Consider the following 15,579-nt stretch of genomic DNA (forward strand, 5'->3'; position numbering starts at 1 on the left):
ATTGTTTAGTCTACAAAATGTCAGACTGTGGTGGAAAAGAATAAAATGCTAAATTCCTAAAGGCCAAGTTAACATCTGCGTATTGCTTGTTTTGTCAGACCAACAGTCGAAAACCTCTTTTATTTACCCATTTTTTCAGTCCCAATTCCTTTTACGAACATAGCTAACATTAGCTTAGAAATGGAATCTGCTAATATCAACAAACGAAGACGGTGTAGTCCCTCATTCGTCCAGGAGTGTTCTATCGTAGAAAAGGTTTCAGTCGTAGTCATCTGGACACTGTTTTCAGAATCAAGACGTTTCGGCTCCCATCCGGAAGTCATTCTCAATTGTGAAAAAATTGGACGGGAACTGGAAATTTAAGCTACTCTGAGTTACATAAACCCTGCCCTCAGGAGGGAGTTGCAGCCAGAGATGGGAGCCGAAACGTCTTGATTCTGAAAACAGTGTCCAGATGACTACGACTGAAACCTTTTCTACAATATCAACAAACCAACACAAAGTCTAACACAGAGTCCAAACTCAAAACTAACAGTACTGCAAAGCATATGAAATATATTGTGATATTGTGGTTTTAGCTGGCTGATGTTAGCTTACGTAAGCTTGCTTGCTAACAGGGACGAATTGCTAGCTAGCTAACGTAGCAGATCTGGCTGGCATTGCGGGGTGGCCAGTGCCAGATCCAAGAGCGACGCAAGGCAGCATGAAAACTCTTTGATTATTAATAACTATCATCTACAGATAGTTGTTTTGATTAATCGATTAATCCTTTTGTATATAAAATGTCAGAAAATAGTCACACAAAAAAAGCCAATTGTAATTTCTCAAAGCCCAAGTTGACATTGAGAAATTGCTTGTTTTGTCTGACCAACAGTCTAAAACCCACAAATATTTAGTCTACTATCATATATGACAAAGAACAGCTGCAAATCCTCATATTTGAGAAGCTGGAACCAGAGAATTTTTGGGTTTTTCATTAGAAAAATGAGAAAAAGATTTCCAAAATAGTTGCCAATTCATTTTACTTCATTTGACTAATTGTTTCAGCCCTAGCGGAATCATTTTTAATATTTTCTGAATGTTCGTTACACATTTTTAAAGGTGGGGTATGCGATTCTAGTCCAAATCACATCTTTTTGTCACATTCATATCTCCTCGCTAGCTGTCCATTCAGTGCGTGCGCTGAAAAAAAATTTGTGTTTGTACACAGCCCTGGCTCTGTAAATGCTAAACAAAGTGGCTCGGACCGAGCCACACTTTTCCAGCATTTGATTTGTGTGTAAGGTAAAGTTAAATGACTTGCCCACGGACATTCAGCTTACTTTCTAGTTTGCCAAGATATGCTGTTGTTGTGATGTTAGCTATAGTAGCAGGAGAGTTGTGAGTATCGCTGTCTGGAGCTGCTGTGCTGGCTCTGGGAAACCGTCATATCCTCTTTGGCTGTTAGCTTAGCAGCAGCAACTGTAGGGACAGTTTGCTAACCCATAACTTAGCTAAGCTAACCCACAACGTAGCTAACGTTAGTTATATTACTTGCTGTGTCGTTGTTCGCCCTCTATCATGGTATTTGTCATGGTATTGGATTTCTCCAGAATCGCATACCCCACCTATAAGCAAGATATCTGAACTTTACTATGTAGGTACAAGTGCAGTGAAAAAGGGTGGCTCATATGGACCAAGGTTATTTTTTTCTTTCTCCTACAGGCCCTGTCTTTGATCGTCCTGCCTTTTATTCCTGCATCCAACCTCTTCTTCCCTGTGGGTTTTGTTGTGGCAGAGAGGGTACTTTATGTACCGAGTATGGGCTTCTGTGTTCTTGTTGCACATGGATTCAAGATTGTCTCGCATAAAGGGTGAGTGCTTTTCCAAAGTGATGTTACTGCTTCAAATGTAATAACACTATAACCTGTTTATTATGCAAAAACAATCAAAACAAATTACTCATACCCCTGTGCTTCAGGGAAATATGAATAACGGAACACGGAACGGTTACTCCAATTTTGAGTGGCTGGTACTAATTCATAGCTATTGATTTAAAGAACACAGTGCAGACATTATACAACTGACAAAATTATCAGGTTCTCTAAAATGCTAAATGTGAGCAATTTGAAGTCTTTGGTTTATTGTATTAGCAAATCAATATAATTTGAAACTAAACTTAAATTTTCCTTTGTAGACACTTGAAGATTTCCTGGTTGATAATTGGGGTGCTTTTAACTACACATGCAGTGAAAACTTTCAACAGAAATTGGGACTGGGAATCAGAATATACTCTCTTCACCTCTGCCCTGAAGGTAAGCTGAAAAGACAATTAAGGCAGCGTTGCCAGAGTATCTTGGCCCACCTTGCCAGTGTATCCTGGCTGTTTTTGAGTGTTAGAACAAATCTTTAATCACCTTGTGATAAAAGGCTAATTTTTTTTAAAATAATAATGATGGATGGAAGCTTATTGTCACGTTTCTTAAATTGTCTGCCTCTTCAGGTCAACAAGAACAATGCCAAGCTGTGGAATAATGTTGGCCACGCTCTTGAGAACCAAAACAATTACGCAAAGGCACTGCAGTATTTTCTCCAGGCCACTCGCGTCCAGCCAGGTAAGAAACATAAATCAGGCCTTTGTAAATCATTACAAAATTTTGGGGGGTGCCCCAGTAGCTCACATGTCATCCCCCCACTCTCTCTCTCCCACATTTCCTGTCTCTCTTCAGCTGTTCCTATCAAATAAAGGCAAAAGACCCAAAAAAAATCATCTTTATAAAAAAAAATTAAAACTATTTGTTAATGAAATTATGTTTTTATATTACACATGTAATGAAAGAAATTCTGCTGGGGCATTATTTTCTTAAATGGTGATATAAATCACAATATATATTAAGATCTCTCATAATGTTTTGTTTTCAGTGGGATACACAGTGTGCTATATAATGTTGTCAATTTATCACCTGTCACACAATCATGTTTTTGCGGTGTGTTTTTAGACAGTGAGAGGTGCTGATTAAACTCGATGTTAATTCTTTTTTAAATTGTTGAGTTGTCAAGCAAAATACCCTTTTAAGTGCTTTTAAGTCATTTTTCAGTCAGTCTGCTTGTATATGCCAGTGCAGTTTTCCTGTTTTTGTTATATTACGTTGTTATATGTTGTCATGATTTTTTAGAATGCATGCACCAACAACTGTAAATTATACTTACAAATGCAATAACATTTGTGAGATGACAAATTTTTCTCTGCAAGTTCTTATGGCAACATGAGAAAGCTTATAGAAGTCAAAGGTCACAAACACTGTCAAATTATGTATGGCAAAATATATGTGCTTTACAACACTACACACCGTACTATCACTTACACAATGGAAGGATATTGTATTGTAAAGTGTTTCTGTTAGTGTTTCCACACTTGATAGTTAAGGCTTTGATCCCTTGTGAATCTTAGTGACTACTTGAAACAGGCTAACAAAGGCTATTGTTTATTGTTCATAGGATCACTAATAGCTTCTGTTAATGCAGTTGCTAGTTTTCCTATGGTCCACAGTGGAACAAAAAGAAAATGGGCAGGAAAAGTGTAAAATGCATCAAAAATAAGAGGAAATACGACATACAATGTTTAAAACAAGACTGAATTATTACCATAACCAAGAACGAAAGAAAAACCAAATTAAATATATGCAAAAAGGGGTGCAACTGAACATATAAGAGGGTACTCTATGCAATAAGAGTAAAACTGAATGAGTTGATTTTGCAGGGATCTCAGAAGTGGTAAAAGGAATGACTGTTGGAAATGAACTTAAATGCTTATCTAGTAATACTTGAACTTGTCCAAAAAAAATTCCCTTGGACTTCTAATTCAATTTCAAGCCCAGGGGACTTTGTGTTCATGTATTTGTTTTATTTGGTCATTTCACTTTCCAGAAAGCTTTCTTCAAACATGGTTAACGGCCAGCCAATTATCTGAAGAATCCATTAACTATACTGCAAGAACTCATGACTGCATGCACCTGACAAACTTATACTTCATTTTAATACATAAAATGTGCAGTAGGAGTAAATTAAGCCTCTCCCAGCATTTCTGTTGTCCTTCATAGCTTAGTTATCAGGAAGTCTGTCGTCAGCTGAGACATCAACACTTTGCTGGTTCACCACCCAAGATTATCGATGTAAACACATTAACTCGATGAGGATTTCCTGCTATGCTAATCGTCATGCATCAGTTCTACTTGTCCTCCTGACTGACCCCTTTCAAAGTTTCATTTTTCTTACTGGTTCCCAGAAGGATTTATTTTTCAGTTTTCTCTTAAGTACGCCATTAAGGTTTTATTTCTCATTATTTATACCTAACATTTAGTTTAGCTTATTTGTGGAATGTTAAAACAAATCAAAGTGGAAGAAACATGTTCAAATACATTGGAGATAAACACAGAGACTAATGTATATTTGAGTTATATATCTATAGTTGAATTTTTCTCTGTTGCCTTTCTTATACTCCATACAATGTTTCTGCAGATGACATTGGTGCTCACATGAATGTTGGAAGAACCTACAAGAACTTGAACAAGTCCAAAGAGGCAGAAGATGCCTACTTGGTTGCCAAATCCCTCATGCCACAGGTATCTCATCATGTCACATACAGTCCACAGATGAGGTTTTTTTGTGAGCGTTGGTCTTGGCCACCAAGTTGAAGCAGATCAACTGGCTCATGCCACAGAACACCGCAATAAGAGCTGAGCCCAGCTAGTTTTGGCATGCACCAGTTGCAATTCAAATTGGACCTTTTTTAGAATCTAAGAGGCAGCGCTTTTCTGGTTTACTTCACCAGCTGCCACCACCACCAAAACAGCATCTAGAATGAGAGCTGTGTTAGTCAGGAGGCTCACAGTTACGAGGCAGATTACTCATAATTGGGACATTGAGTTCAGATGGAGTCAGTGCCCAAAAATTTTATCTGCATTATCTAGTCTCCTTTCATTGTGACTGTCAAACACAATTTAGAAAACATGTTGTGGTTGACCTTCCAGTCTTTTGAATTTACTGTATTTGTCAGTTAGCAAAGAAGTAAGACCAATGACTTCTCTGTTGACCACTCATCAGGTTATTCCTGGTAAGAAGTATGCGACACGTGTGGCCCCTAACCATCTGAACGTTTACATAAACCTGGCCAATCTGATCCGGGCCAACGAATCAAGGCTGGAGGAGGCTGACCAGCTCTACCGACAAGCAATCAGCATGAGACCAGACTTCAAACAAGCCTACATCAGCAGGCAAGATTTTAAATTTACTACACATCAGATTTCAATCTTTGAGCATGATTTATCAATATATATATATATATATATATATATATATATATATATATATATATATATATATATATATATATATATATATATACATGAGTAGAAATTGAAGTGTTCATACATTCAAGCCTCTCTCTTTTTAATTGTTGTCTGAGCTTCTGTAAAGCTCAGTGCTGTAACAGATCTACTGTGCTGTCTGTAATTATCAGGAGAGTGACACATTTTTAGTTTTGTTGTCTATCTTCTCTAGCACACTGGATCTCCACTAAAATGAACATGCACTGCCATTCAGACTCAAATGTTGCATATTTACTATAAATCATCCATCATGTAAAATATATAATGAAGATACTTTGACTCATGATTTCTATTTGTGTGCTTTTTAATTTATTGAATTGTATTTGAATCAGAGGGGAGCTGCTGCTGAAGATGAACAAGCCCACAGAAGCCCGGGACGCCTACCTCCGAGCCTTGGAGCTTGACCGCACCAACGCTGACCTGTGGTACAACCTGGCCATCGTCAATATTGAGATGAAGGACCCGTCGGAAGCCCTGAAAAACTTCAACCATGCCCTGGAGCTCAACCCACGTCACAAGCTGGCGCTCTTCAACTCCGCACTTCTCATGCAGGAGTCTGGTGAGTGAGGTCTGCAATGAGGAAGTGAATAGTTTAAATCTAATCCAGTCAGTAACAGTGGGATTCCTCTTGCTAATGGGAAAGCATTACTTGGCTTTCATACCAACTGGTATGAACTAAGGAAATAACCTGATATTACCTTGAGGGTGTAACCAGTTTCTTAAGATGGGCCCTTATGTTGCAATAAACCCTACGTGCATGGGCATTGAGTTCATGGCCAAGTTTCAGTCGGGTCACGCTTCATCAACTCTGTGACAATAGAAACATTTAATAAGCAGTTATATTTACAACAGGTTTGACTTGAGGTTTAGGCAGTTTATGACAGCTCTTCCACCCGTGTTTCTTTTGTAACAGTGTTGCACTCTGCTACCTGCACATTGCTGCTGCAGGTTAATGCATACAGTATATGAAGAGTACTTTGATGAAGCTATAAACATCACAGATGACACGTGTATTTAATTTTATGTAGGGTGGTTCAAATTCAAAGAGGTGGGTCATTAAGGTAGCAATATTTCTTGTCACCAGAGCATGTTTTTCTTTTCCAGCGCACTCACCTCAGCGTGATTCTGTGACAAGTCAACCTTTGATATGATGTCAAATCAGGTTCAAAGGTTTCCCATTGCTACTCCATCAATCAAGGGTTTTCTAACTATGGACAAAGTGACATCTACTCTTAAAATGATTAATAGTGAGAAATAAAAAAATTAAAAAAACTTTCCAAATACTATTATGCAACATGCTCCATGTATGCAGAATGGAGGAAGCAGCCTGTATGAGTTTGGCAGATTTAATCTTTTTTTTTTTTTTAAATGGATGTATCACATTCTTTAAATGATTCACTTCAGTTGCAGTCTTATAGACAAAGACTTTTGTATCTTTTTCCCCGAGTCCTGAAATGACCATCTTTGTTTCCATGTAAACTCACCTTCAGGTGCTGTCCTCTGTATGAGGTTGTATGGCATTGTCTGTGTAATCAGAAATTTTAAATGTGGATAAACAACATGTTACACATACATGTGATATTATTGTTTGTGCATTTTCACTGCATTTTCCAGTCGCTCTTTGTTTGTATAGTCCATTGTTTATACTCAGCTATCGCGCAGATGACAAATAAAGTTCTACAAAGGGTCACTTGACAGTATGCTGCAGCACTACAGTCTGTGTAACCCTAACGACCAGTACAAGCTCTCTCTGAAATGCTTTGCAGACAGTCTGAAAGCTCTTTTTGAATGTTCAGAGAGCTGGGTTCTGTGTCACCTAATTTTTGCATTTTCTGCAGCAGGTGTTTTTAGGTATTGTAGTTGTAGAGCTGGTATTTAACAGACCAGGAAATGCAGTTATGCGAGCTACATGTGAAATGTGTACTGTATGTCTCTTGTCTCATCATGTTCCACTTTTTAATACCCCCCCCCCCCTTTTTTTTCTTTTCTTTTTGCCTGTTAGGTTATGTTCTCTATAAGAGTATGTAGGGGGATTTATTTTTATTTATTTATTAAATGTTCCTAAAGAGCATTGATTGCTAACAATAATCATAAACCAGACTTTAATTATCTGTAGACTATGTAGATGAATATCAGTAGTGGATTATAAAAAATAAATGTCATATTATGTCTCTGCTGTGTATTGCAGGTGAGCCAAAGTTCTGGCCTGAGGCAAACCGTCGTTTCCTAATCTATGTGGAGGAGGAGCCTGAAGATGCCAACGGCTACTTCAACCTCGGCATGCTGGCTATGGATGCGAATGAAAATGCAGCAGCTGAGCGGTGGATGCGTAAAGCCATTGGTTTGCAGGCCGGCTTCCGCAGTGCCCTGTTTAACCTTGCATTGCTTTACTCTCAGTCCAAACGCGAGATGGACGCACTGCCTGTGTTGGATGAGCTGCTGCGCCACCACCCAGAGCACATCAAGGGCCTAATTTTGAAGGGTGACATCCTCATGAACCACAAGAAGGACACACATGGTGCTAAAGCCTGCTTTGAGCACATTTTGCGCATGGACCCCACCAATGTGCAAGGCAAGCACAACTTGTGCGTGGTCTACTTTGAGGAGCGCGACCTGCCGCGGGCAGAGCGCTGCCTGGAGGAAACGCTAGCCCTGGCACCAAACGAGGAGTATGTGCGTCGTCACTTGAGTATTGTACGAAGTAAAATGGCTGCCATGAGCGTAGCAGGGCAACCGCTACTACTACCTACTTCAGCAGAGGGAGCCACCATGTCGGCTAAGGAGGAAAAGCCGAAGAGAGTTCAGGAGGGGGCGGAGGAGGGTGCTGAGGGTGAGGAGGAAGGGAGGGGTGCTGATGCTGTTGGAAAAGGGGCTGGGGATGAGAAGAATGTGCGGAAATCCTCTGCAGAAAGCCTCGGAGGTGTGGGAGTGGACCAATCGGAGTCTTTGGACGGCAGCCAGTCTGACAAGCGGACTAAGGGTAAGTCCACTAAAGAGATTAAAGATATAGAGGAAAAAAGGGCAGCTGCCTTGAAGAGACTAGAGGAGATTGAGCGCATATTAAGTGGTGATTGACATTGTTGTAATTTATAGCTGGACTACTTTTATAGAGCTCTTTAATGCTCCAGGATAAAACTGCATTTTCTCTCTTAGAGATGTGTATTTCTTAATCGTCATTTTATTCTATTGATTTATTCACGTGTTTGCAGGCCTCTCTGCATGGTCCTGTTGTTTTAACACTAATCATGTAAAGAAGGGAATTGTTAATCTGCACATGAAACTCATGTAACAGTAAGCACAAAGCCAATTTGGGATAATCTGTTTAAAGCTTATGGCAGATGTAGATGCCAATGTGTGTGCTTCATGTGAATGTGATTTCACATATCGTAGACCTGCAGTAGTTATAAATATTTGTTTTGTTTTTCCATTTGTACTAATTGTTTATCACTGGATTTTTTTTTTCACTAAGATGTGACTCACTCCTGTGTGTTATTGTTTTTAAAAACAGAATGATTGTATCATGGACAATTAAAGGAAATGACGTGTTCCTCAAATTTCCTCAAGGCAGGATGATATCTGCAGAGTTTACGCCTCAAAATAACCCAAGTCACACAGAGCAAAATAACCCCCCACACTACATGAACACCAGGCTTATGTTCCGTTGCAGCAACGTCTTCTAATCTTTATTGATCTCGCTCGGCACTTCCTGCCACTACATCATCAGCCTCTGTGCTCACAGCTGCCTTCACCTCACAATTTCATTGTGATCCCATCTAAAGACTATTATTTCACTCCCTTTGTCACATTACCCCCTCCCATCCTTTAGACACTACAGCCACATTAGAGATGCAAGTTTTTCCTGCTTTTCTTGGTAAACTATCCCATACACATCGCTTTGACACAGGCAACACCCGTTTTATGTGACGGTCAACAATGACGCACACTCATCCTCAGCGTTAGGCTGTAGCATGTGTTCCTAATTTTCCAAAGTTTCTTCGACTTCACAGGGTGAATTTTCACAGCACAATTGCAAAAAACAGATCTCCTCCTTCATCCTGCTCCACAGTGATGATATTGTTTTAGCTTCCTGACATTAAACATTTTCAAGTTTTTGTAGTAGGCTTTCTAATCACTTTCTTCAGCATTTACAGCTGTGGTTTCTCTGAGTCAAAAATATACTCTTCATCTCTCCGCAGTTACTGTGGGCACAATATACAAATTGTGTACACAAATAACAATCAGCAATGCACAAATCTCTCCCACTCCTGTTTCCTCTTCTATCACTACACCACTACACAACCCAGTGCCTGATTGGCTGCTTTCCAAGAGGTCTGATAATAATTTAAACAACTCTCTGCTCCGATTGAGATCACTTTAAGAAATAAGAGACCAATAACTGATAATCAAAAAAATGTTAGATATATCATACCTTGCGAGCAGATGTTAATGTCTTCACAGCTCTCATGATGTTCCTTTTTTCGCTTCACAGTGCAATAATTTGTTTCAGTACGATGACTCTGCTCAGTGCAATTCTTTATAGTGGAATTATAGGAAAGAAGACTGATTACTGTAAGTTAGGAGCACTGTGGTGGTACTAAGGAGCCTTGCTATGCATTGACCTTGTTAAGCCCTGAAATTCTATGTACATAAATTTACAATGTACTTGTATCCAGTGTTATTTATTATTTTTATATGCACTGCAAATGCTGTAGATGTTTTTGTTTACCACTGACAGTATGCTTTGAAATTCATGGTGCATTACTTTGTCTCTACTAATTTTCAATATGTGTACTGTCATTTGTAAAATAGGTCATAGATGTTTTCCACTTTTAAACAACAGAGCCCATTCAAGTGTCGATGTATGAAATATTCAATCAATTGTCTCCCCCCAGAAAGTAGGTACAGCTTTGAACAAGGCAAGCATCCCATTTGCAACATTTTCTGTTTCACATCATTTTGCTGAGTGACTGATTTTTGTACGATTTTAAGATTTTTTTTTATTTTTATGCAATAGCCCTAGGTGGTGGGGTTCTAGGTTATTAAATAAAGTGAGAGGACAACTCATCGCTTTTGTTCTACTGTGTCTGTTTGCATGTTTGCAGTAAAGCCGATGCCTGCAGTGTTCCTGTTGGTCTGCTGCAGAAGTCTATGCAGTGAGGGACATGCATCATGTACTGTAGGGCATTTCATACCACAGGCACATTGTGCCTTCCCTCGCAGGATGTCAAAGCCCGTGCCAATCCAATTTGAAATCCCAAATTGAGTTCCAAATTGAAATCCAATGTTCCAAAACTATGCTATCGTCTTTCTGATCAATTACATTTACAAATGCACGGCAGCTAATGCAACTATCTATCCCTTGACGTGATTTGATTTCCTACACTGATGCAGTGTCTGTGAGGAAATGTACAGAAAATGAAAGGGTTTTGTTTATAACAATGCGTTTACTGTGTTCTGTTTACAACATTAGAGAAAGTTGGAGATTTAGAAGCAGTAAAGTATTGCTGTAGGATAGGGAGTTTTAAAGGGTCAGTTCACCTAAATTACAAAAAAAGAAAAAACACTTTTTTCTCACTTACTTCTAGTCATATCTAGCTATGCAGGTGATTTGATTTGCCCAGGTTTGGGAATATCTGTCTTTGAGATTTCTGTTTCCACTCCAATACAATAAAGGTGAGCGGAATTTAGTTTGTGTTGCTTGCAACAGTGAAAGATTACATAAAAGAAATTCAGCAGCAACATCTGTTTCAAGAATCAGTATCTTCATCACTCTGGATAATCCACAGAACACACGATCAAAGTTTTTTTCAGTTGAAAAAAGTTGAAAGTAGTAGTTGAAAGCTGTCCACAGTGAGGTGTGTGGATTATCCACAGTATAAAATGGAAAGATACATTTGTGTGAGATATATTAAAGGAACTTTTTGTAATGCTGTGAGGACCACAAATGAAATGTCATTCACCTGTCCCTCGTCTATTGCCATGGATCAGTTTGCAGTATTGAGTAGTTGGTGAGAGGGTAATCGCATGTGTTGGGACAAAGAGAAACAATGGAGCAGACGATATGAATACAGCGTCTGGGTCTTAATGTCAATGCATAAAATCTCTGGTAATTAATTTTGAACAGCGTGGGAGTGAAGCATCACAGGAAATCAAAGGGAGAACTTGTCAACACTATGAGCCGAGCCAAAGCTTGATCTGTCAGCTTGACTGGAGCAGCGTGTAACTGTCAAGTTGTAAGTCACAATGTGTCTTTCGTGCAGCGCTATGTGCTGTTGGCCGGAACACTTTGCTTAAGGGCTTTGGCTGTCGCACATACCTGCTGTGCGGTTATCATCTGAGGCTTTCTTGCCAGGAGATAGTGTGTGAAATGTTGCATTCAATTTAATGCACATGACATTCTGGACAGGCTCTACTCCAGAAACCTCTCACTTCTTTATGAATTACTCAAAAACACATAAGAGATAATTAGTTTATTCATTGTCTTGGGAACCTAAAATGTAGTACAACCATGAAAAGAGACCGAAAAGTCATATGTCACCAAGATTTATTAATGTTATGGGTAACTTTTTGTGACATTCAAGCATTGCTGTTGAAAAAGGAGTCACGTTTGACTGTTAACCAAAAGATTAACACTAACAGCATGCAGGACTCTCATATCTCCTACAAGGGTGTCAGACATTTTAGATTTTCACTGCCATTTTACTGTGGGGAAAAAAAAGTAGAGCGGCAACTAAGGAGTGAATTATAGATTATTCTGTTGATTAATCAACAGACAAATTAATCAACAATCAAAACTGGAATACTTTTTTAGGCTGATACTGCAATCAATATTTGAGAGAAAAATTCTGATAATATATATCAGATAATATATCAGCTGATATTCTCTTTTGTTATGTTTTTTAATTATAAACACAAAACATACTATAAACAAACATTTTTGATGAGGATTCCTTTAATGAGAAAGAGAATTAATAAATATACGTACAGAGTTGGACATTTTACAGTGAAAAATAGACTGTCAGTACTTTATGGTGGACAAACAATGCAATGGCGACATGTTTTTTAATATACAGCAACATATCCTTTTATGCATTTATGTACAATTTCTTGTTAAAAAGTAGCTTGACCCCAAGCTGAAAAGCAGTGTTTGTACTCCCCTCTCTGGTTGCAAGTTTCAAGTCTGGTTTACCTCTGACTACTTCCAGCATCACTGAGAAGTAGTGTGCTTTGTCGCACCTGTAACCACACCCAACAGTGATGTCACGGGGTCCTGGAGTACACCAAAAAGAATTTCAGGGGCTGTTAAATTACTCTTTAATTATCATTAGGGCTTTAAGGGGAAACTCGCACCTTTATGTGGATGTCCAGTCAGTGTTGATGGTAAATGTATTCAATTGAAGGAAAAAATTCCTCATTGCGTGCTATATTGACAGAGAAAGCTGAGTTCTCCTGCTCGCGAAGCCATGCCAACACTGTAAAATGTATCCTCGTCCTTAATATCCTCTGCACTCGTATTTTGGGATGCCATTTTCGCTGTTGGAAACATAACTAGTTTGCAATACAAGCAAAGAAAACAAGTAAAACAAAACAAGCCCCCTGACTCCCAGAGGCAGAGACTAGAAATCCAAGCTGAAGTAACCTGTAGTTCTTCCTTGCCTCCAAGTACGTCACTGTCACGTCACATGACGGCGTTGGATGCAGGAACTACTTGGCGAACTCAGTCAATGCAGCATGCACTGAGGAATTTATTGCTTCAATCGACTGCAATTACCATCAACACTGATTGGTCATCCACATAAAATGTGCAGAATTGACAGTGGCTCATGTCTCCGCTCCTTTAATTCGTCAATTTGAATACTGACCATGACCTTTGATTGGCTGTTTGGTTGATCACTGACACAGTCGAAGATAGGCTAGCACTGACCTTAATTAACTTGTGCATTGGGTCTTTTTTTGTAGCAACTGTAAACTACATGGATCATATATGCCACTGCTGTTTACACAAACAGACGTTACATTTTGGGATAACACTTTATTTGAAGGTGGGTTCATAAGACTGACTGTATGAAGATTTGACAAGATTTATGTAATAAATGTAATGTAATGATGTAATGAATTATTTATGACACGTTATAAAAGTATTTGACAGTGTAATAAAACTTACTGAGCTAAGTTCAATGTCAACTTTGCATTAAATGTGACATAATTGACAAATGACACTTAATGACAACAGTCATAAACCTTCATCAAGACTCTTTCATGTTCATGACAGGTGTCATGTCATGGTTATGACGGTGTCATGTCAGACTTATGAACCCACCTACCCATTTTGGTTTACTTTGTGAGGTGGCTGTTCCTCACTTTACCTCTTTTTTTTCTCCGACATTCTGCTGCCAAAAGCTCTCGTAGGACGTGCACATGCCTGTTTTTTTTTATGCGCGCAGGTTTTGAGACTAATTAAAGGTCATGCATATGACATTTTCAGTTATTTATTGTAGGCAGAAAATATACTGCATTGTCTAGCTTGTCTGTTTTACTGTATTTTTAAAGGCTGGTGCATGCAGCCCTGCATGTTATGCTCCTTGTGCATCACCTTGAGAGCTGAACCTTCACACACACACAGTATCTGAGTACAGTATGCAAGACATATCAGTATACCCAGACACTGAATGATTGACTGTAGTTATATTGCTTCTGCAGGTTGACAGTTTACTTTCATCTCTATTTATCCATATACATTTTAGGAATGTAACCGTACACTATGTAGTGCTGTTACGACACATGACGCCAAAGGGGGTCTGTCAATCACTCAACAACCAGAACCAGATCTTCTCAGAGGAAAATGCTCAAGGCAATTGCTATTGCTTAAAGAGTCAAAGTCAAAGAAACAAGCACAAGACTTAAAGGATGCTGGATTGAATCCTCTGACAAATGAAGCCTAGAAATGCAGGGTCAACTCTGCTCCTCTGAGTAATTACTTTCCGTGTGCCCTTGATGAATAACACAAGACAGCCAAGATTAAATCTGCGGTTGCGCCCTGCAGCTCTCAAATATGAATGTGTGAGTGGGTGGTGGAATTTTCTGTAAAGAATAAATATGCATAGTTTATCTAATTTTTACCAACTGGGGGGAAATATTTGTCTAAGATGTTATCTACAATAGGTGGTGGTATGGCTTTTGAGTTCGTGCCTGTCTAATGGTGAGCCTTGAGCTATTTGACAAACAGACAATTGCTTGCGTCTTTTCAAAGTCACTGTCTCTGCTTTGCCTCAAAATAGGAGACTAAAAATGGGGGGGGGGAGGAGCTGGAGGTAGAACATAAGTCTGACACGACTTTACTGGCTTCTGACAAATTTTGGAGTACTGGTAAATAAAATCACAGACATCAGTATAGCGCTTGAACTGAAAGAAATGGTGCCAGTACTCTAAACCAGCATTTGGGGGCACACATTGTGCACTGAAATGATTAATTTGAGGGCACAAATGACTACTCTATAAGACAAAATACTGAGATCAACCCATGTGCACATAAAAAATTTGCCTCTGATACCTGCGAGATTCTGCATAGACTATTTATGGATAGAAGAATTTGGAAGCTTAGCACAAATCTAAGCTCTTACCCAGCAGCTTTCGGACTGAACTGCATTATATATTTCTTATCTTCACTGCTGCACATTTTTGCCTCCTCTTATAGCTTGTTTGAGCAGGAAACAGGCCCATTTTGCCCAATACTGCTTGGTACCAGTGAGTACTTGACCAAATCAAGCACTGCTTCAGTATAAAACTGTTATGACAAGCAATTTAATTAAGGAACGTCTTTATCACATTGCACTTGATAAAAAAAAGTAGGTCATTTTTTGTAGAATTTTCTGACTTGGAGAGAGTCTTTTTCCTTGTATCTTTCCCAGAAAAGTGATATTCTTTGAATTCAACTGAATAACGGATGAACCTGAACAAATGAGAGAGATTATATCACTTGCTTTTGAATTGGCTTCCAGTTGATTCTAGGAAAGACTTCTATCCTAGATAGAATTCTTCTCATTACTTTTAAGGTACTCTATGGTCTGGCTGCCGCATACTGTACATATGTACATGCGCTCAGCCTGACCTCCTGTCACAAAGCTCTACTAGCTATTTAGATTTACTACATGGACAAAAGCTCAGTATGTGGAAACCTGAACATTACATCCATGTGTGATTGTTGAACATTTCA

General features: G+C 39.0%; 1 protein-coding gene across 7 annotated transcripts in view; it reads left to right on the forward strand.

The window, feature by feature from the left end:
- Positions 1-10,430, forward strand: part of tmtc3 (transmembrane O-mannosyltransferase targeting cadherins 3) — a 29,530-nt gene extending 19,100 nt beyond the window's left edge. For all 7 annotated transcript variants that reach the window (XM_044192474.1, XM_044192472.1, XM_044192473.1 and 4 more), the window contains 7 exons: positions 1,705-1,853; positions 2,177-2,294; positions 2,483-2,594; positions 4,498-4,601; positions 5,083-5,252; positions 5,699-5,925; positions 7,555-10,430. In XM_044192474.1, coding sequence (XP_044048409.1) covers positions 1,705-1,853; positions 2,177-2,294; positions 2,483-2,594; positions 4,498-4,601; positions 5,083-5,252; positions 5,699-5,925; positions 7,555-8,441 — 1,767 coding nt within the window. In that variant the 3' untranslated portion in view covers positions 8,442-10,430. The remainder of the gene's footprint in view (positions 1-1,704; positions 1,854-2,176; positions 2,295-2,482; positions 2,595-4,497; positions 4,602-5,082; positions 5,253-5,698; positions 5,926-7,554) is intronic.
- The last annotated feature ends 5,149 nt before the right edge of the window (positions 10,431-15,579 follow it).

The sequence above is a fragment of the Siniperca chuatsi genome, linkage group LG4 (assembly GCF_020085105.1).
Source record: "Siniperca chuatsi isolate FFG_IHB_CAS linkage group LG4, ASM2008510v1, whole genome shotgun sequence".
Lineage (NCBI taxonomy): Eukaryota > Metazoa > Chordata > Actinopteri > Centrarchiformes > Sinipercidae > Siniperca > Siniperca chuatsi.